Genomic DNA, 21,238 nt, shown 5'->3' with positions numbered 1-21,238 from the left:
AAAAAACAAAATAATATATACAGTCAATGCAGACTGCTTCTGCAATGCCTGGTAAATATGGAGGCTCAACAAAAGCTGCTATACAGAAGAGTGAATGAAAAGTTATTTAAATGTGACTGAAATATAAAACAGATGGAAATTTGTAGTGTGATTAGGACTAAAAATGTATACTGAAGTCAGATGAGAAGACCTGCATATCATGCTAAGAAACTGAACCTTAAAACACACTTTAAAGTATTTATTGAATATCTACTATGCGTCTTATACTGAGGTTAGAATAAATACACTAATGACTAGAAAACTGAAGAGGTTTTTGTTTGCTTACTTTTTTCAGAAGTAGTTTTCAGTATTACTATATATCATTTGTAGACAAAAGTTGGAATTACCTATCTTCAAATATGTTAATGTCCCACCTCCAGAATGTCTTCCTTGATCAAGCTAATCTACTTTAGTACTGTTTCAGAGTAGTGCTTCTCAAACTTGAAAGTGCTTAAGAATCAACCGCGCATCTTGTTAAAGTGCAAATTATGACTCAATAGGTCTGGTGTGGGGTAGGGCTGATTCTGCCTCTTTGAATAAGCAACCAGGTAATGTCTTTGCTGCTGGTCTGTGGGCTGCACTTTGAATTGGAAGTTTGTAGAGGTTTTAGATGGGTTATTTCCTAATATTAATAGAGAGGCAATATAAATTAGCCACAGAACTGGCTAAGAGCAAGAATGGGTTTAAATCTTAGCTCAGGAAAGTTATTTAACCTAAGACTCAGTTTCCTGTAAAAGGAGGATAATAATAGCATTTGTTTAAAAAAGTTGGTCTAAAATTACCGCACTACTTTGTACATTAAAAAAATACAGCAATATAAAAAAATATGATAGTAACAATTACTTGCAGCAATAATAGCAATGATAGTCTTCAGGATAGAAGGATGTCCTCATAAACCAAGTTTGGACCCAATGAGATTCCCTGACAGCTTGGTAGTCAGGACTTTAAAATGATACCTAATCAGTCCCCAAAAAGAAAATTTAAACTAATCTGATTAATTTTTTCCTCCCTGGAGGGGAAATAAGAATAGGTTCTTTTCCATCTACATAACTAGGCCTTTACAAAGAGAACATAGATTCACAAGATAAAACACAAGGTAAAACCTAAGCAATCTTTAAGACTATTTCCTAGCCTCCCTCAACCCAGGGAGGAGGAAAAACAGAAGAAACTCACCTGAGAGGGAAATGGTTATGGTATCTCATATTCTTCATACTCTATAAAAGGAGGTAGGAGGGCAGCCCAGGTGGCTCAGCGGTTTAGCACCGCCTTCGGCCCGGGGCATGATCCTGGAGGCCCGAGATCGAGTCCCGCGTCGGGTTCCCTGCATGGGGCCTGCTTCTCTCTCTACCTGTGTCTCTGACTCTCTCTCTCTGTCTCTCTTGAATAAATAAACTTTTTTTTTTTTTTTTAAAAAAGGAGGTAGGAGTGGGACTGGGTGTCACTCTATCAGCTGGCAGGGCCTTGTGGAATTAGTCTTGGTTTGGTAATTCTGTGGACATAGCTTAGCAGATACAATAGCAGCAGCACTGAGACCCCTAAGCTGGTCTTGTTGCTGCAAGCTAACATAGAAATGGTCAAAGTATCTCAATTTTTTATCTCAATTCTCATAATTTTTCAAGAGTGGATAAATATTTAGAGGCCAGTCTGTACTTTCTGATTAAGTTCTTCTTTCCAGTTTATCTCTTACACAGTCAGGCAAAAGATACAAAAGGCAGAGGCGGCTGGGTAGCTCATTTGGGTAAGCATCCAATTCTCAATGTCACCTCAGGTCTTGATCTCAGGGTTGTGAGTTCAAGTGCTGCACTGGGCTCCACACTGGGTATGGAGTCTACTTTAAAACACAAAAACAGAGGGCAAAGCCTCCCACGATAGGAAATGAAACTGCCCCATTAAGCAATAAGGACTACCCTGAGCCAGCAAGACCCCACGTGACTGACCCCAAGAGACTGACCCCAAGACAACGATCAACCTGACCTTTACTCTCTACCTGCAAGTACCCATAGACCTTTGTCACATATTTTCCTTATATAAGTGTAGAAGTATTTTCAGCACTTTGGAGACAGTCTTTGAGATACTAGTCTGCTATCTTCCCAGTATTGGCCTTACTGAAATAAATTCCCTTCCTGTTTCACCACCATTTATCTCTCTGTGTTTAGATTTTGTCAATGGCAAGTGCCCAAACTTGATGTATCTGGGACTCTGGGAGACAGGTAAGGTATTCTTGTACCTCTGTACCCTGGTTACAGTCATGCTGCCCAGGCCCAAGTAAATCAATAATATTTTTAAAAATAAAATACTATAAGAATTTACATCATTCTTCCATTTCAAACAGTTTTTTGTCTAAATTCAAACTGTTGCATTGCAATGGAGTTGTATAAACCTGTGTCACATCTAAGGCCTGTGGGCCTTCACTAATGAAGGAGACAGTTTGACAACTAAAATTAAAAAAGTCTTTTTTACAAATGAACAGATGCAAGAACAGTGAAAGCCCTGCAAAAAATAATAATTAGTAAAGATCCTGAGATTACCACTACAATCACAGTATAGTTTTTCTTGATTCTCTGAGGGCTATTACACAAAATTTGAGAAATACAGAATCTCAAGTCACCATACCTAAATGAGATTTTCAGTAATTAAAATTTTCTATACTCTGTTATCCAAAAATTCTTTTTCTAAGAATGCTTTTATAAGGAAAAAAGAGGATGAAAACACATATCAATAATATTTATGATCTTAGTATTTATAACAAAAAAGACCCAGAAGACTGGAACCAACCTTAATGCTAACAAGTGACAATTAAAGAAAAACATGTTAAAAACGTATAAAACTCAACACCCCCACAAATGAATGAATAATCCAGTTAAAAAATAGGCAGAAGACATGAGTAGACATTTTTCTAAAGACATCCAGATGGCCAAAAGATACATGAAAAGATGCTCAGTATCACTCATCATCAGGGAAATACAAATCAACCTACAATGAGATATCACCTCATACCAATCAGAATGACTAAAATTAACAGCATAAAAAACAACTGGTTTGTTGGCGAGGATGAAAAGAGAGGGAAAACTTTTTACACTGTTGATGGAAATGCAAACTGCTGCAGCCACTGTGGAGAACAGTATGTAGGTTCCTCAAAAAGTTAAAACTAGAACTACCCTATGATCCACCAATTGCACTACTAGGTATTTACCCATAAGATACAAAAATGCTAACTCAAAGAGATACATACACCCCAATGTTTATAATAGCATCATCAACAATAGCCAAATAATTGAAAAAGCCCAAATGTCCATTGACTGATGGATGAATGGGTAAAGAAGAGGTGGCAAATGGTATATAAAAAAGAATGAAAATCTTGCCACTTGTAATGATGTGGATAGAGCTAGAGTGTATAATGCTAAGCAAAATAAGTCAGTCAAAGAAAGACAAACACCATATGATCTCACTCATACATAGAATTTAAGAAAAAAAAACAAACAAATGGAAAAGAGAGGTGGGGAACCAAGAAACAGACTCTTAAGTATAGAGAACTGGTGGTTAGCAGAGGGGAGGATAGTGGAAACAGGGGATGGGGATGAAGGAGTACACTTGTGATGAACACTGGTGCTGTATGGAAGTACTGAATCACTAAACTGTACGCATGAAACTAATATTACACTGTATGTTAACTAACTGGTATTTAAATAAAAACTTTTAGGGCAGCCCAGGTGGCTCAGCGGTTTAGTGCCACCTTTAGTCCAGGGCGTGATCCTGGAGACCGGGGATTGAGTCCCACGTCAGGCACCTGCATGGAGCCTGCTTCTCCCTCTGCCTGTGTCTCTGCCTTTCTCTCCCTCTCTGTTTCTCTCATGAATAAATAAATAAAATCTAAAAAATAATAATAAATAAATACTTTTAACATATCAAGTCAATGAAGTATAATGCAGCTAGTATTATCCTCATTCATTACTAGCTTCAACTCTTAAAATACATTGATTATACATGGAAATAGCAACTTCACAGGACTTTCATGAAGAACATCTTATGTCTTGATTTTTAAAAATTGTAAAAAAAAAAAAAAAAAAGTGGAAGAGAAGCCATAACAGTACAATGTTCCCATTTGTTCTAACATTTACTTTTGTTAATTTATCTATGGAATAGATCCCCCAACACTTAATATCAGGCAGCCTGGGTGGCTCAGCGATTTAGCATCGCCTTCAGCCCAGGGCGTGATCCTGGAGCCTGGGGATCGAATCCCACATCGGGCTCCAGTCCCACATCGGGCTCCCTGCATGGAGCCTGCTTCTCCCTCTGCCTGTGTCTCTGCCTCTCTCTGTGTGTCTCTCATGAATAGATAAATAAAATCTTTTAAAAAATTTAATCACTTAATATCAAAATGAGATAGATGGTTTATTTAGTTATATGCCATTTGTTAATTTTGAACCAAAGTATCTATCTTAGGTACAGAAATTATTTTAAGTCATTGTGAACACTATTAAAAAGAACTACAACCTTCACTTTAATTGCTTTCAAAAGTAAAATGAACATCCATTTCTAGAACTATGGTGGGCTAGACACATGCCTGATCTCCTAATGAAAATATTAAAATGCTAGATTAAATATTAAAACCTCTTTTTTTGAAGTCATCAGTGACCTGGCTAGATACTAAACAATATTCAGAAGTCAAAACTAAGTGAATATGAGAACCCAGAGGTAAATGAAAAACAGGAATCTACTCTTGAGAGGATATACCTATTTAAATGACCCTGATCTTAGATTTCCACAGCCTCCCAGAAGTTGAGAGGAAGGGAAAAAAGACTAGGGCATTTTTTATAAAGCTCAATTTATAAAAGCATAATAAGTTATTCCTTAAATAAAGATGAGACACAGAGTGCTACACCTTCTGTGTAAAGGTATACTAAAAATCATCCCAATCCCCTTCCCTCAAGCCCCCAAAAGAATTGCAGGGAATATTGCTGGACCTTAGTGCAGAATAAATGGAGAGTCATAACAGAACAAAACCCCAAAACAAACAAAAAACCCCCCAAGTATTATTAACTGCAATATCTTATGGTTTGTATCCCGAATTCATACTATCTGGGTAGTCTATAAAACCACAAGCCAAGACATAAGTGGTCCCAGACATAAAACAGAAGGAAATATAAATCCTCTCTGGTGTAACTGACCTCCTAGGCAAGCCTCAAAGAATTCCACTATTCTAACAAATATAAACTCATGCTCATCAAAATTCACAAAATACACAAAAACACAAACTGCTATGAATAAGAACCAAGGGAAATAACAAAGAACACGATCAAATGTATGAAAACGTTAGATACTGGAATGTCACAGAATGTATTTTAATATATTTAGTGAAAATTAAGATATGAGTCAAAATGAGAAAGTAAAATATAACTAAACATTTGAAAAAGAACCAAGTATATAATAACTGAAATTTTAAATTCAATGAATAAATTCTATAGCAGGTTAATAAGAGGTAAAGAAAATATTAGTAAAGTAGAAAATAGAATACAGTAATTTATCTAAAATGTAGCAGAATCATATTTCTACAAACCAAACAAGGATATAGAAAATATAAACGAAAGGTTAAGAGACATACAGCATGGACTAAGAATGTCTAACATGCATGTGATCATAATGGCAAAAGGATAAGTTTCTATCAAAAGTATGCACTTCAGATAGAAGGAAAGCCGCCTCCATTTGAGAAAATGGTAGATGTGTGATTAGATTTAAACAAACACTGATTATTACAAAATAGCAATAGTAATGTTTCATGGAGCTACACAAAAAAGATAAAATTATAATCCTTAACAGTAGCATATAAGTCAAAGTATGTAAGTCAGGCATGATGTGATTAACCTCTGATACATTTAAAAAGAGGGGTGATTCAAAAAAAAAGAGGGTGATGCTATTTATTGTTAGATTTTTCGTAAGTTAGAATTTAAGGAGGGGGCAAGCTGGCGCCAAGCGGGGTCCTCCACCCCGCCCCCGGGCACCTGCCGCCCCCGGGCACCTGCCACTTCCACCTGCGACGTGCAGAGAGGCCAGCCCCGCGCTACAGAGAGAAGGGTTTGCGCTTCCGACCAGGTAGGAAGGTGGGGAAAATAAAGTACGAAGAACCAAGTGGGGGAGAGGTCCCCGTGAGGAGCCGGGCTGGGGGGCCTCCGGCAGGAAGGCCCCTCCCCGAGAAGTGAGAACTTTAACAACCCGCCGGATTCTTCCCCGAGGGAACAGGGCTCAGCGGGGACGTCGGGGAGCAGCCGGTGAGTCGGGGGGCCTCCAGGCAGAGGTGGCTGAGCCCCGATCCCCGCAGAGAGGCGGCCCGAGAGCGGGTCCTGCAGCACAGGCCGTGGATCCCAGGGCACGAGGGACACAGCCAGGATCCTGCACGGCCCCCACACCCCCGGGGGGAGAGGGGAGGGGGGAGAGGGGAGGGCTCGGGACAGCAAGGACCTTCCTACCACTGGGGCGCCCCAGGAGAGGGGAGAGGGAGGAGGGAACCGGATGGCGAGGACCCTCCTACTTCAGGGCGCCCCAGGGGGATAGGACGGGGGGAGGGCACAGGACGGTGAGGACCCTCCCGACGCCCCCAGGCTGTGCAGATCAGCGCCCCCGCAGCCCGGGAGCACCCAGGCCAGTGTGGACTGGGAGCTGCGGTGGTTACTGGGGGAACTGACCCCAGGGCTGGAGAGCTGGCTGCAGCCAGTATTCCTCCTGCTCACCGTCTGCCTGGGAGGGGGGGCCACCCGGGGACAGAGGCCTCAGGGGGTCAACAGCTCCCACTGAGCCTGGCACCAGCAGTGGGCAAGGCAGCTCCCCCAGGTGCACACACCTGAGCATCAGCACAGCACCCCCTCCCCCAGACCAGCTGGAAGGACAGGGGAAGAGCAAGTTCTCCACCAAGCAGCCCTGGAGAACTCCAGGGGGTAGTCGAGGGATTGATAGTACATAGAACTAGAGGGTCCCTTACTTTTAAATTTTTAATTAAAAAAAAAAAACTTTCCCTTTGTCCACTTAGGAGGTAGTTGATATTCTTGACTCAGCCCGCTCATACAGCCACTCTGCACTAAGCAAAATGACTAGAAGGAAGAACTCACCACAAAAGAAAGAAGCAGAAACAGTATTCTCTCCCACAGAGTTACAGAATATGGATTATAATTCAATTCATAAAGCCAATTCAGAAGCACAATTATAAAGCTACTGGTGGCTCTGGAAAAAATCATAAAAGATTCTAGAGACTTCATTACTGCAGAATTTAGATCTAATCAGGCCAATTAAAAATCAATTAAATGAGATGCAATCCAAACTGGATGTCCTAACAACTAGGGTTAATGAGGTGGAAAAAAGAGTGAGCGACATAGAAGACGAGTTGGTGGCAAGGAAGGAAGCTGAGGAAAAAAGAGAAAAACAATTAAAAGACCATGAGGAGGGATCCCTGGGTGGCGCAGCGGTTTGGTGCCTGCCTTTGGCCCAGGGCGCGATCCTAGAGACCCGGGATCGAATCCCACATCGGGCTTCCGGTGATGGAGCCTGCTTCTCCCTCTGCCTATGTCTCTGCCTCTCTCTCTCTGTGACTATCATAAATAAATAAAAATTTTTAAAAAATTAAAAAAAAAAGACCATGAGGAAAGGTTAAAGGAAATAAATGACAGCCTCAGAAGGAAAAATCTATATATAATTGGGGTTCCAGAAAAATGCCAAGAGGGACAGAGGGCCATAAAGTATATTTGAACAAATCATAGCTGAGAACTTCCCTAATTTGGGGAGGGAAACAGGCATTCAGATCCAGGAGATAGAGAGGTCCCCCCCCCAAAAAATCAATAAAAATGAAAAAAAATCAATAAAAACAGTTCAACACCTGGACATTTAATAGTGAAACTTGCAAATTCCAAAAATAAAGACAGAATCTTTAAAGCAGCAAGAGACAAAAAGTTCTTAAATTATATGGGGAGAAATATCAGATTAACAGCAAACCTCTCCACAGAGACCTGGCAGGCCAGAAGGGCTGGCAGGATATATTCAGAGTCCTAAATGAGAAGAACCTGCAGCCAAGAATACTTTATCCAGCAAGCCTCTCATTCAGGATAGGAGAGGTAAAGAGCTTCCAGGATAGGCAGAAACTGAAAGAATATGTGACCATCAAACCAGCTCTGCAAGAAATATTAAGGGAACCCCATAAAGAAAGAGGAAGCCCAAAGAAATAATCCACAAAAACAGGGATTGAAAAGGTAATACGATGACACTTACTTTATATCTTTCTTTTTTTTTTAAAGATTTTATTTATTTATTCATGATAGACATAGAGAGAGAGAGAGAGAGGGGCAGAGACACAGGCAGAGGGAGAAGCAGGCTCCATGCACCGGAAGCCCGACGTGGGACTCGATCCCAGGTCTCCAGGATCGCGCCCTGGGCCAAAGGCCGGCGCCAAACCGCTTGAGCCACCCAGGGATCCCCATATCTTTCAATAGTTACTCTGAACATGAATCGCTAAATGATCCAATCCAAAGACATTGAGTTTCAGACGGGATAAAAAAGCAAGACCCTTCTATTTGCTATCTACAAGAGACTCATTTTAGACCTCAGGACACCTCCAGCCTGAAAATGAAAGGGTGGAGAATCATTTACCATTCAAAGGGTCCTCAAAAGAAAGCTGGAGTAGCAATCCTCATATCAAATAAATTAAAGTTTATCCCAAAGACTGTAGTAAGAGATGAAGAGGGACACTATATCATACTTAAAGGATGTATCGAACAAGAGGACCTAACAATCATGAAAATTGATGTCACTAACGTGGGAGCTGCCAAGTATATCAATTAATAACCAAAGTAAAGACATACTTAGATAATAATACACTTATACTAGGAGACTTCAACACAGCACCTTCTGCATATGACAGATTTTCTAAGCACAACATCACCAAAGAAACAAAGGCTTTAAATGATACACTGGAGCAGATGGATTTCAGAGCTATATACAGAACTTTCCATCCGAATGCAAATGAATACACATTCTTCTCAAGTGCACATGGAACTTTCTCCAGAATAGACCATATACTGGGTCACAAATCAGGTCTCAACTAATACCAAAGATTGGGATTGTCCCCTGCATTTTTCAGAGCATAATGCTTTGAAACTTGAACTCAATCACAAGAAGAAATTTAGAAGAAACTCAAACACGTGGAGGTTAAAGAGCATCCTACTAAAAGATGAATAGGTCAACCAGGAAATTAAAGAATAATTTAAAAGATTCATGGAAACTAATGAAAATGAGGATCCAACTGTTCAAAATCTTTGGGATAGAGCAAAAGCGGTCCTAAGAGGGAAATACATCACAATCCAAGCATCCCTCAAAAAAACTGGAAAAAACTCAAACACAAGCTAACCTTGTACCTAAGGGAACTGGAGAAAGAACAGCAAATAAAACCTATACCAAGCAGAAGAGAGATAATAAAGATTCGAGTAGAACTCAATGAAACAGAGACCAGAACTGTAGAACAGATCAACTAAACCAGGAGTTGGTTCTTTGAAAAAATTAATAAGATTGATAAACCCCTAGCCAGCCTTATTATAAGAAAAAAGACTTGAATTAATAAAATCATGAATGAAAGAAGACAGATTACAACCAATACCAAGGAAATACAAACAATTTTAAAAATGTATTATAAGCAGCTATACGCCAATAAATCAGGCAATCTAGAAGAAATGGACGCATTTCTGGAAAACCACAAATTACCAAAACTGGAACAAGAAGAAATAGAAAACCTGAACAGGCTGATAATAAGGGAAGAAATTGAAGTAGTCATCAAAAACCACCCAAGACACAAAAGTCCAGGGCCAGATGGCTTCCCAGGGGAATTCTAACAAACGTTTTAAAGAAGAAATAATACCTATTCTACTAAAGCTGTTCCGAATTATAGAAAGGGATGGAATACTTCCAAACTCATTTTATGAGGCAGCATCACCTTAATTCCAAAATCAGACAAAGACCCCACCAAACAGGACAATTATAGACCAATATCCCTGATGAACACAGATGCAAAAATTCTCAACAAGATACTAGCCAATAGGATCCAACAATACATTAAAAAGATTATTCACCATGACCAAGTGGGATTTATCCCCGGGATCCAAGGCTGGTTCAACACTCATAAAACAATCAACGTGATAGATCACATCAACAAGAGAAAAAGCAAGAACCATATGAGCCTCTCAATAGATGCAGAGAAAAGCATTTGACAAAATACAGCATCCATTCCTGATCAAAATTCTTCAGAGTGTAGGGATAGAGGGAACATTCCTCAGCATCTTCAAAACCATCTATGAAAAGCCCATGGCAAATATCATTCTCAATGGAGAAACACTGAGAGTCTTTCCCCTAAGATCAGGAACAGGACAGGGATGTCCACTCTCACCACTGCTATTCAACATAGTACTGGAAGTCCTAGCCTCAGCAATCAGATGACAAAAAGAAATAAAAGGCATTCAAATTGGCAAAGAAGAAGTTAAACTCTCCCTATTCACAGATGACATGATACTGTATGTAGAAAACCCAAAAGACTCCACCCCAGGATTGCTAGAACTCATACAGCAATTCGGCAATGTGGCAGGATACAAAATCAATGGCCAGAAATCAGTGGCATTTCTATACACTAACAATGAGACTGAAGAAAGAGAAATTAAGGAGTCAATCCATTTACAATTGCACCCATAAGCATAAGATACCTAGGAATAAACCTAACCAAAGAGGTAAAGGATCTATACCCTAAAAACTACAGAACACTTCTGAAGGAAATTGAGGCAGACACAAAGATATGGAAAATACTCCCTGCTCATGGATTGGAAAAATAGATATTGTCAAAATGTCAATGCTACCCAGGGCAATTTACACGTTTAATGCAATCCCTATCAAAAAACCATGAACTTTCTTCAAAGAGTTGGAAGAAATCATCTTAAGATTTGTGTGGAATCAGAAAAGACCCCAAATAGCCAGGGGAATATTAAAAAAGAAAACCAGAGCCAAGAGCATCACAATGCCGGATTTCAAGTTGTATTATGAAGCTGTGATCATCAAGACAGTGTGGTACTGGCACAAAAACAGACACATAGATCAATAAAACAGAATGGAGAACCCAGAAATGGGCCCTCAACTCTATGGTCAACTAATATTGGACAAAGCAGGAATGACTATCCACTGGAAAAAGGATAAGTCTGAAAAGACTTTATTTATTGAAGAATTATTTATTGAAAAATAAATGGTGCTGGGAAAATTGGACAGCCACATGCAGAAGAATGAAACCAGACCATTCTCTTACACCATACACAAAGATAAACTCAAAATGAATGAAAGATCTAAATGTGAGACAAGAATCCATCAAAATCCTAGAGGAGAACATAGGCAACACCCTTTTTGAACTTGGCCACAACAACTTCTTGCAAGATACATCTATTAAGGCAAGGCAAACAAAAAGCAAAAATGAAGTACAGAGCTTTCTTAAAAAGATTTTGTTTATTTATTCATGAGAGATGCAGAGAGAGAGAGGCAGAGATACAGGCAGAGGGAGAAGCAGGCTCCACGCATGGAGCCCAACATGGGACTCGATCCTGGGTCTCCAGGATCAGGCCCTGGGCCAAAGGTGGCCCTAAACTGCTGAGCCACCTGGGCTGCCCAGGACTACTGGGCTTTAATCAAGATAAAAAGCTTCTGCACAGCAAAAGAAACAGTCAACAAAACTAAAAGCCAACCTACAGAATGGGAGAAGATATTTGCAAATGACACATCAGATAAAGGGCTAGAATCCAAGATCTATAAGGAACTTACTAAACTCAACACCCAAGAAACAAATAATCCAATCATGAAATGGGCAAAAGACATGAATAGAAATTTCACCAAAGACATATACGTTAGGGAACAAGCACATGAGAAAATGCTCCGCATCACTGACCATCAGGGAAATACAAATTAAAACCACAATGAGATCCCACCTCACACTAGTGAGAATGGTGAAAATTAACAAGACAGGAAATAATAAATGTTGGAGAGGATGTGGAGAAAGGGGAACCCTCTTGCACTGTTGGTGGGAATGTGAACTGGTGCAGCCACTCTGGAAAACTGTGTGGAAGTTCCTCGAAGAGTTAAAAATAGAGCTACCCTATGACCCAGCAATTGCACTACTGGGTATTTACCCTAAAGATACAGATGCAGTGAGACGCCAGGACACCTGCACCCCAATGTTTATAGCAGCAATGTCCACAATAGCCAAATTGTGGAAGGAGCCTTGGTGTCCATCGACAGATGAGGGATAAAGAAGCTGTGGTCTATGTATACAGTGGAATATTACTCAGCCATCAGAAAGGACGAACACCCACCATTTGCTTCGACATGGATGGAGCTAGAGAGTATTATGCTGAGTGAAGTAAGTCAATTGGAGAAGGACAATCATTATATGGTTTCACTCATGGGGAATATAAAAAATTAGTGAAAGGGATTATGGGAGAAAGGAGAGAAAATGAGTGGAAAAAATTAGAGAGAGTGACAAAACATGAGAGACTCCTAACTCTGAGAAACAAATAAAGGGTAGTGGAAAGGGAGGTGGGCAGGGGGACAGGGTGACTGGGCGATGGGCACTGAGGGGGACACTTGACGGGATGAACAATGGGTGTTATACTATGTGTTGGCAAATCGAACTCCAATAAAAAAAATATATATAAAATTTTTTTTTAAAAGGAGACAATTTAGGTTAAAGGTAAACCAGATTTTTGGAAAACAAAACTAAAGAATTAACATGTTTTGATTCCTACTCTATTTGCATGACTCTCACAATCGGGTTACCAGGCAGAAATTTTTACCAACATTTAACTTTTAGAGATATGCTTTGGTCTCTATGTGTATTTACAACTAGTAAAATACTCTTATAATCTGGAAACTTCCTTTGCATACCTCAAATAATAACAGTTCTCACTCAGGAAAAAAATATTTTAGAATGACTACCAAAATAAAAATAATAGAGCATAAAATGCCCTAATAGGGGAGAAATTGAATGAAAAAAAAAAAAAGCTTTTGATTCAGAAGAGAAAAAGAAACAGAGAATAGTTAGGACAAATAGAAATCACTAAATAAGATGTTAAAATCAATCTAAATATATTAGTAATTTAAATAAATATAAAGGACACACAAGAATCAATTATACTAATAAACATGTCAAAACTGAAATTAAAAACACAATACAATTTATAATTACTCTAAGGAAAATGAAAAACTTGCTTATACATTTAACATGTATATAATATATCTGCTAAAAAATTTCCAAGTGCTGATTTTAAAAAGTCAAAGAAAACTAAAATAAGTAAAGAGATATATCACATTCATGAAATGGAAGACTCATTATAATTAGAGTATCAATTCTCCCCAAATTGGTCGATAGTCTAATGCAATTCCTTTGAAAATACTAGCAAGGTTTTTCTCACAGCCAAGATTATTCTAAAATCTATATGGAAAGGCACAAGAAAAAAAAAAAAAAAAGGAAAGGCACAAGACCTAGAGTAGTTAAAACAATCTTGACAAAGAAGTGGGAAAAATTCTTCTTTGTTAAGGCTTACTATATAGCTAGAGTAATCAAGAAAGTGTGGTATGGGCAGAGAAATAGACACATAAACCAAAGGAACACAATGGAAGACCCAGAAATAGATCCACACAAATATGCTATACTAACTTTTGACAAAAGTGCAAACCCAATTCCATGAAGGAAGGACAGCCTTTTCAATAAATTATGCTGTACATCCAGAAGCAAAGAGATAACCTTGACTTAAACTGCACACCTTATATGAATATTAGATCAAAATGAATCACAGATTTAAATATAAAATATGAACCTATAAAACTTTTAGAAAATCATCTAAGAGAAAATTATCAGGATCTGGGGCTAAGCTCAGACTTGACCCAATGATCCATAAAAGGAAAAACTGATACATACAGTTTGGATGAGTCTCAGTGAAAAAAGCCAAACCCAAAAATCATATGGTATTTGTCTTTCTTTATCTGACTTATTTCACTTAGCATTATACTCTCTAGGTTCAACTATGTTCTTACCAATGGCAAGATTTCATTATTTTTTATGGATGAGTAATATTCCATCTTGCATGTATGTATATACATGTGTGTGTATACATATAAATGCATATATGCATACACTGCATCTTCTTTATTCATCTATCAATGGATGCTTAGGTTGCTTTCCTATCTTGGCTAATGCAGACAATGATGCAAAGAACATAGGGGTGCATATATCTCTTCAAATTAGTGTTTTCAAGTGTTCAGTATCCTGAAAAATGGTACTAGATACATGAAAGTTTTGAACTTCTGTGTACCAAAAGATGCTATAAAAATACTAAATAGATAGGGATGCCTGGGTGGCTCAATTAGTTATGTCTGAGTCTTGATTTTGGTTCATGTCATGATTTCAGGCTCATGAGACTAAGCCCCATGTCAGCCTCCGAACTGGGCATGGAGCCTGCTTAAGATTTTCTCTCTCTACCCCTCTGTGACCCCTCTTTAAAAAAAAAAGAGTGAATAGATAACCACTGGAAAAAGTTATTTGTAATACCTAATACCCTCTAAATGGACAAAAAAAATGAACCCAAAATATATGAAGAGCTACTTCATATAATCAGTAAAAAAAAGACATACAACCCAATAGGAAAAAAAATACTCAAAAAAGCATTTCACAAAGAAGTGCAAGTAGCCATAGCATAAACAGATGAAAGATGCTCATAATCAGATAAAATTTCAAATATGCCAAGTCGTAAGAACTTAAAATTCTGGTAATATTAAGTACTGATGTGAGGTACTAATACATACACACTGCTTTGTGTGGTCTAAATTAGTATAATCACTTTGGAAAGCAATTTGACACTACCCAAAGAAACTCTTCCAGATATGTGTATGGTCATATGTTTATAGAATGGATAAATCGTAGCATATTCCTACAATGCAGTACTATATGACAATGAATATTAATGACTTACGGTAGAAGCTATAAAACCACAAAAAATATATATACAATATAATTTTCTTTATATAAATATCAAAACCATGCAGAATTAATCAATATATTGTTTAGAAGAAAAAATATGTCAAAATGGTGAATAAGGGATCCCTGGGTGGCACAGCGGTTTGGCGCCTGCCTTTGGCCCGGGGCGCGATCCTGGAGACCCGGGATCGAATCCCACATCAGGCTCCCAGCATGGAGCCTGCTTCTCCCTCTGCCTGTGTCTCTGCCTCTCTGTCTCTCTCTGTGTGACTATCATGAATAAATAAATAAAATCTTAAAAAAAAAAAGGTGAATAAAAGAAAGCAATGAAAATTCCAAGTCAGTATAATGGTTAACCTTAAGTAGATAAGGAAGGGATGGGCATACAAGGTATTACAAATGTTGTGTGTGTGTGTGTATATATATATATATATACACACACACACACAGACACACACACATACATATATATGACATATAGAGAGAGATAGATATAGAGGTAGGCACATAGGTAATCATAAAATTTTTATACTTCAGATCCTAACGTATTTTTAATTAATATTTAACTTAAAAAGACTTTTTATAAAGAAAACAATCATACATCTTGAATTCTCTTTCTGTTTAGGAGAGGAAAACTTAACCATGGTTACATTCTTAGTGGATTATGAGTTATTTCTTTTCAGTGAGTATAAAACCAAGAACAGAAAAGAAGCAAGGAAATTAAAAACAGAAAATTCTTATATAAGTGCTAGGCAACAACAGACAGCCCACCTTTCCCAGAAAGTCTGGCCACACAAAGGGCCTCTGGAAACAGAGCAGATTGGTGCATTCACCAGAAGAGCCTTGCTGATCTGTGCTGTGTTCCCCAGAGGACTTTGCCCTACCGATTTTTACATCATTAGCCCTCTTAGGATGGGCTGAGGTCACTTCCAATTTGAAAATGACCTTGGATCACAAGCTGAGGTTTTTAATTTGTTTACAGTGATTATTAAGCATCCTGAGGTATGATTAATAAATCTTCTGCATAGAGAAATAAGTTTATTGCTAACAAAGATGGTCCTTAGCATAATTCTACTATTTATACTGATGCAGTGAGTTTATTCCACAAACTAGTTTTCTAACACATTCTAATCTCATATTGCTTGACAGCAATAAATTGGTGAACTAATAAACAAGACACAAACTGGTTAGTAAACTCTAAATATGGAATGACTTTTCTCTTTTCCAAATAACATAGTCACTGGAAAAAATGTTTTTCCTTATTTTCCATATTATCTATTATCATAGAAAGAAAAACTTAATTTTTAAAGTTTAACAAATTGGGGCTAAGATTCTATAGGAAGTCAAATACATATTCTGCTTTTTGTAAAGGGATCTGTGAGAACTATTGTTTTTCTCTTAGAAGAGCTCAAGAATAAATAACAGAACATGTACTGAGTTGCTACGTATCATAATTAAACAGAGTGATGTGCTAGTTAACAACTAGCTACACAGAGGAGGAAAAGCCTTGATTTGTAGCATTTGCCGATTTCAACAGTGTAAATACTCCCACCAAGGCCTATTTCTGCTACAAATTTGATATTAACTAAATATGGAGTTCAGAAGAAATGCACAGTAGCACATCATTATCTAGTATCTTCACCATAAAGATAGAGGAAACAGATGTAAATAACTTTAAGGGCATAAATAACAAGAAAATGTAGCACAGTAATTAGGAAGTGATGTTTGAGCATTTATTACCCTTTGTTTTTTTGTATAATTTATTTTAATGTTTATATAATTTTATTTTAACATATTTTAAGAACACAGCTGAGACCTTGTTCCAGCCTATGACTGATAAGACTACACTCTAGGTAATGTGCCCAAACCAGTACAATTCGTAAAAGACAGAATTCAGTATATGAACACGCTCATATATATTCCCATAAACTCATGACCCGTATATAGAAAAAAATTCTAAAATTCTCCTATAAGGTGTCTGCTTGGTAAATTACATACACAATTCAGTGACAGCTACGTTAATGGACTCTTCTGCAAATAACAGATATAATTCTCAGAGTTTACCCCCTATTCCAGCCCCATCAGACACAGCAATGTAACATGTAATTTCTAGATTCCTAACAAAGTCATCCAGTAGGCCTTAGAGAACTCCAATATCATTCCCTCTCTGTCTAGTCAGTGAACAAGACACAAGGTAGCAAAGGGGGGAAAGAGAGAATCCCAAAGGATCCCTTCCACATTAATTATGCAAATCACAAGTAAATTAGACACTAAAAATTTAAGATTGATTGAAAGGCTTGCTCAAATTGCTTTAACTGTGATTCATATACCAATCACACAAATTCATATGTTAGGTTGTTTAAAAAATAATAATAATAAAAAGATGGAGAATGGAATAAGATTATCTTAATTTAAATGTCAAAGACATGGTTGCTGAAGTATGAGTCTCTTACAGTGTTAGCACTAGCCCATCAGATGTTAACAAAATCTGATATGCAACAGTTTTACATATCCCCTTGTGGGAGAAAGATCAACTTGTGATCTGCTTTATAAATCAGCTACAGTGTAAGAGTTAGGCTACTGTAGCTAAATGGCTTTTAGATATGCTTCCTGTTTTAAGCTACCATATTTACAAATGAAAGCTTTTTCAAACCACGGCTTTTAATATAATTTGCATATTTAGTAATACATTGATTAAAATTAAACACGGATTATTGCAATTTATTTCAGAAACAGATGGGATGCATTAAGTGAAAAGCCAGAGCTTTTAAACAGAACAGACTCACTGGCTGACTACTGATGAATGATGAACACAAAAACTTTCTAAATTGATAAAAAGGAAGAAAAAAAAAGCCCTTTGTGCCCATTTCCTTTAAAGGCTTTCCTGACTAGTGACTCCATGAAATTAGTAATAAAGTTAATTTAAAATGAATAATGTATATCAAAGGTATGTATCAGCTTAATGACAGCAGATTTGTCAGAAGAGAAAAAAACAAAAAAACGCTTCCATGAACTTTGAATCTTCTGGTCTGCAGAGAATGTGTCCTCAGGTTTTCCTAATTAAACCCAGATTTGATAGGGTTCACCAGCAGATGGCATTCTTCCATTACATACCCTCCTACTGGACTGTTGATTTTACAGTTTCATGAAACTTCACCAGCTAGTGTAAATTAACCATGAACTCACTCCCTGGTAGAGATAGTTGGGTTATTGAAATGGCATATTCTCAAAATAGTCTTGGTCACTGTAAACCTGATTAGATTGTAAAGACAGTTCATTTTTTCCTCTGCTCTCTATCCATTGCTGTGCTGTTTATCTTTCACAGAAGTTAATATTGTTAATAAGTTAATAATATTATAAGAATACTGTATACATCTCTTATGTTAGCCCCTTGTCATTTACGTCATCAAAGGTAGAACTAACCTTTGCCTCATCCCACCTCCATAGTAGTGTGATGTAATTCATCATGTCACATGAACATGCTTGTTCCATTTTGAAAATAACTTTCAGGGATCCGTGGGTGGCTCAGCGGTTTGGCGCCTGCCTTTGGCCCAGGGCGCGATCCTGGAGATCTGGGATCGAATCCCATGTCAGGCTCCCGGTACATGGAGCCTGCTTCTCCCTCTGCCTGTGTCTCTGCCTCTCTCTCTCTCTCTCTGTGACTATCATAAATAAATAAAAATGTAAAAAAAAATTAAAAAAAAAAGAAAAGAAAATAACTTTCACATATAAGCGTTTCATTTTATAAAACTTAGGCAGTTTCCAAGTTAATTCAGCAAATTCTGGCTTATTACATTTGGCTATACAATTCTTCTTATTAACTTGGGCAATTAATTCTCAGAATGCCATAAAAGAAAACCTATTCAAGTAGATAGAAGATTTATAATTTAATTTTCATACATTTTTTCCTCCTGAACTTTTGTGTGTTATACATGAAAAGGGAACCTGATCCATAACATTTAAATAATATCGTATTATTCAAAACCTTTACTAGATAGTACAGAACTCCTATAATAAGTAGACTCAAATTCACTAAATTTATTTGAACTATACTGCTGAAGGTAAAGTTGTACTAAAATCAGACTAGTCTTAATATTTCCTTTTTAATATAAATGCTAATTATAAGCTCTCAGGATAGGCAAAACTGGGCAGCTTAAAGCATAAATTGTTCATTTCATAATAGATCAATGGCACCTATTTCGAGAAACCAAATGAAAACAATTTTTATATACAGTTTCTGATTATTTTGTTTCTTAAAAGCACACATGAATACAAAAAACAAAAAAATTCTTTCATCAAAATCGTGACTACAGTAACACCATGCTGTGAAGGTTTTCTTTTGGATTTTTTTTCTGTTTTTAAATGTAAAATATTACCAAAATTACCTCCAGCTTTTTCAAAGTTTGATTAAATACTCAAAAGTACTTAAAAAGTCAGTTCCCAGTTTCACTGCTATGGATTACTCTAACATGAAGTGTTTGTCACCTATTGTGAGTTGTGAAAATCCCCCTGTATCCAATGTGTTTTGTTTGGATTGAGATGGCATGCAGTTGATGGCTGTGACCTTCATGGTGGCTTAGATCCCTGGCTGGCACTGATTTTTGATTTAGTGCCGATCTGCTGCGCTTGTCACAGGCTGCAAGGTGCTTTCCATGCACTAATGGAACAGCTCAAGGGCAGAGGGGCCCTATAACTGTCTATCTCTTACCAACCACGGGCTAAACAGAGAGGTGAGTTTTCTACATGTGAATGACAGACTCAAAGATTACACGCAGGAGGTCATGCAAAGTTTTAAAACCTGCTCAGACTTCATGAAAATAATAAGCACATGCAAAGTGCACACTCTAAGGTTATTCTGCTTGCTAATGAATATGTATTTGCACCGTTAAAATGGAATGTTTAACACAAATACTGATAATATATCTTCATTTGGTGCCAGGGAACTAACAATCAGTTGATGTGTCCTTTGGTTCAACTATAGTTGTTAATAAATTCTGCTACTTAATGATGTCTTCAACAGAAAATTGCATACGTCCAAATTTTTCCTTCTAAGAAAACACAAAATGGCATGATAATTGTCACAGAAAGAGATAAATTTTGAGATAAAACAGAACATGTTGGCCTATGTATCATTTTGTTTAGGTATTCTGACTACTGAAAGGTATTCCACATATTTAGGGGGAAAAATCAGGTAAATATTGCATCCTAAACCTACATATGACTTGCTCTCACCTAGGTGAGAGGCTGGTAAACATATGGGTGGTATATCTGCAAGTGACCAAACCCTATTCATCCTTCAAAGACTTGGCTCACGTGCTGCCTCCTCAAAGAAAGTCTTCATTCTCCCAAGAAGACATCTCTCCTCCTTTGAATTTCTTACTTATATTTGACTTGTGCATTTCTTACTGCTATTATTGCTCTTTATCTTGTTTTAATAGATATTCTCTCAGTTCCTGCAACAGACTATAAGCTCTTTAAGGGCAAGTACCACATCCATTTTATCTTTAAATTTTTTTAACTTATTATTATTATTATTATTATTATTATTAAGTAATCTCTACTCCCAACTTGGAGCTAGAACTCAGGACCCTGAGACCAAGAGTCTCATGTTCCAGTGACTGAGCCAGGCAGGTACCCCCATTTTATCTTTAAAACCATTACCTTACATAGCCCTGTGCCTGATACATTGTAAGTGCTCAATACACACTTGCTGAATGAATCAATGAATGGCAAATACATGACTACAACATGGTAGCAGTCTCCTGTTTTATGAAATTTCAAAGCTATCAGATTTTATCATTAACATAAATGCCTGATGACTTTGTAAACCTTCATTTCTTCTATCACCACATACAGGTCAATGGCCCCTCTAACATTCAGAAATCTCACTCTGGAGTTTCTGATTTCTCTGACTTTGCCTCTCATCAGCAAAACCACATGCTAGTCCTTATTCTCATCTAAGACAACTCTACAACCAGGCTTGCCAAACCAACAGTACCTTACACATACTATTCAGATCCATTCTGTTTATAATGGATCTTACATTATATATATTATATCACAGGATATAAACTTAATCCATTTCTGACAAACTTTTGAAACCATCCCATGTTTCAGCTATGGCCCTTTGAGATGCTAATTTTCTCTTTGTGGGCCTACTATGCACTAGGC

At 37.6% G+C, this 21,238-nt stretch overlaps 1 protein-coding gene across 10 annotated transcripts in view; it reads right to left on the bottom strand.

The window, feature by feature from the left end:
- Window positions 1-21,238, bottom strand: part of WDR41 (WD repeat domain 41) — a 204,211-nt gene that overhangs the window by 101,546 nt on the left and 81,427 nt on the right. For 2 of the 10 annotated variants that reach the window (XM_072794292.1, XM_072794301.1), the window contains exon 1: window positions 18,491-18,550. The exons of the other annotated variants lie outside the window; for them this stretch is intronic. In XM_072794292.1, coding sequence (XP_072650393.1) covers window positions 18,491-18,535 — 45 coding nt within the window. In that variant the 5' untranslated portion in view covers window positions 18,536-18,550. Of the gene's footprint in view, window positions 1-18,490; window positions 18,551-21,238 lie in introns of those variants that run through there. 10 annotated transcript variants of the gene reach the window in all.

The sequence above is a fragment of the Canis lupus genome, chromosome 2 (assembly GCF_048164855.1).
Source record: "Canis lupus baileyi chromosome 2, mCanLup2.hap1, whole genome shotgun sequence".
In the NCBI taxonomy this organism is placed as follows: Eukaryota; Metazoa; Chordata; class Mammalia; order Carnivora; family Canidae; genus Canis; species Canis lupus.
Note: the sequence above shows the minus strand (reverse complement) of the source record. Positions and strands in the feature narration are given on the sequence as shown.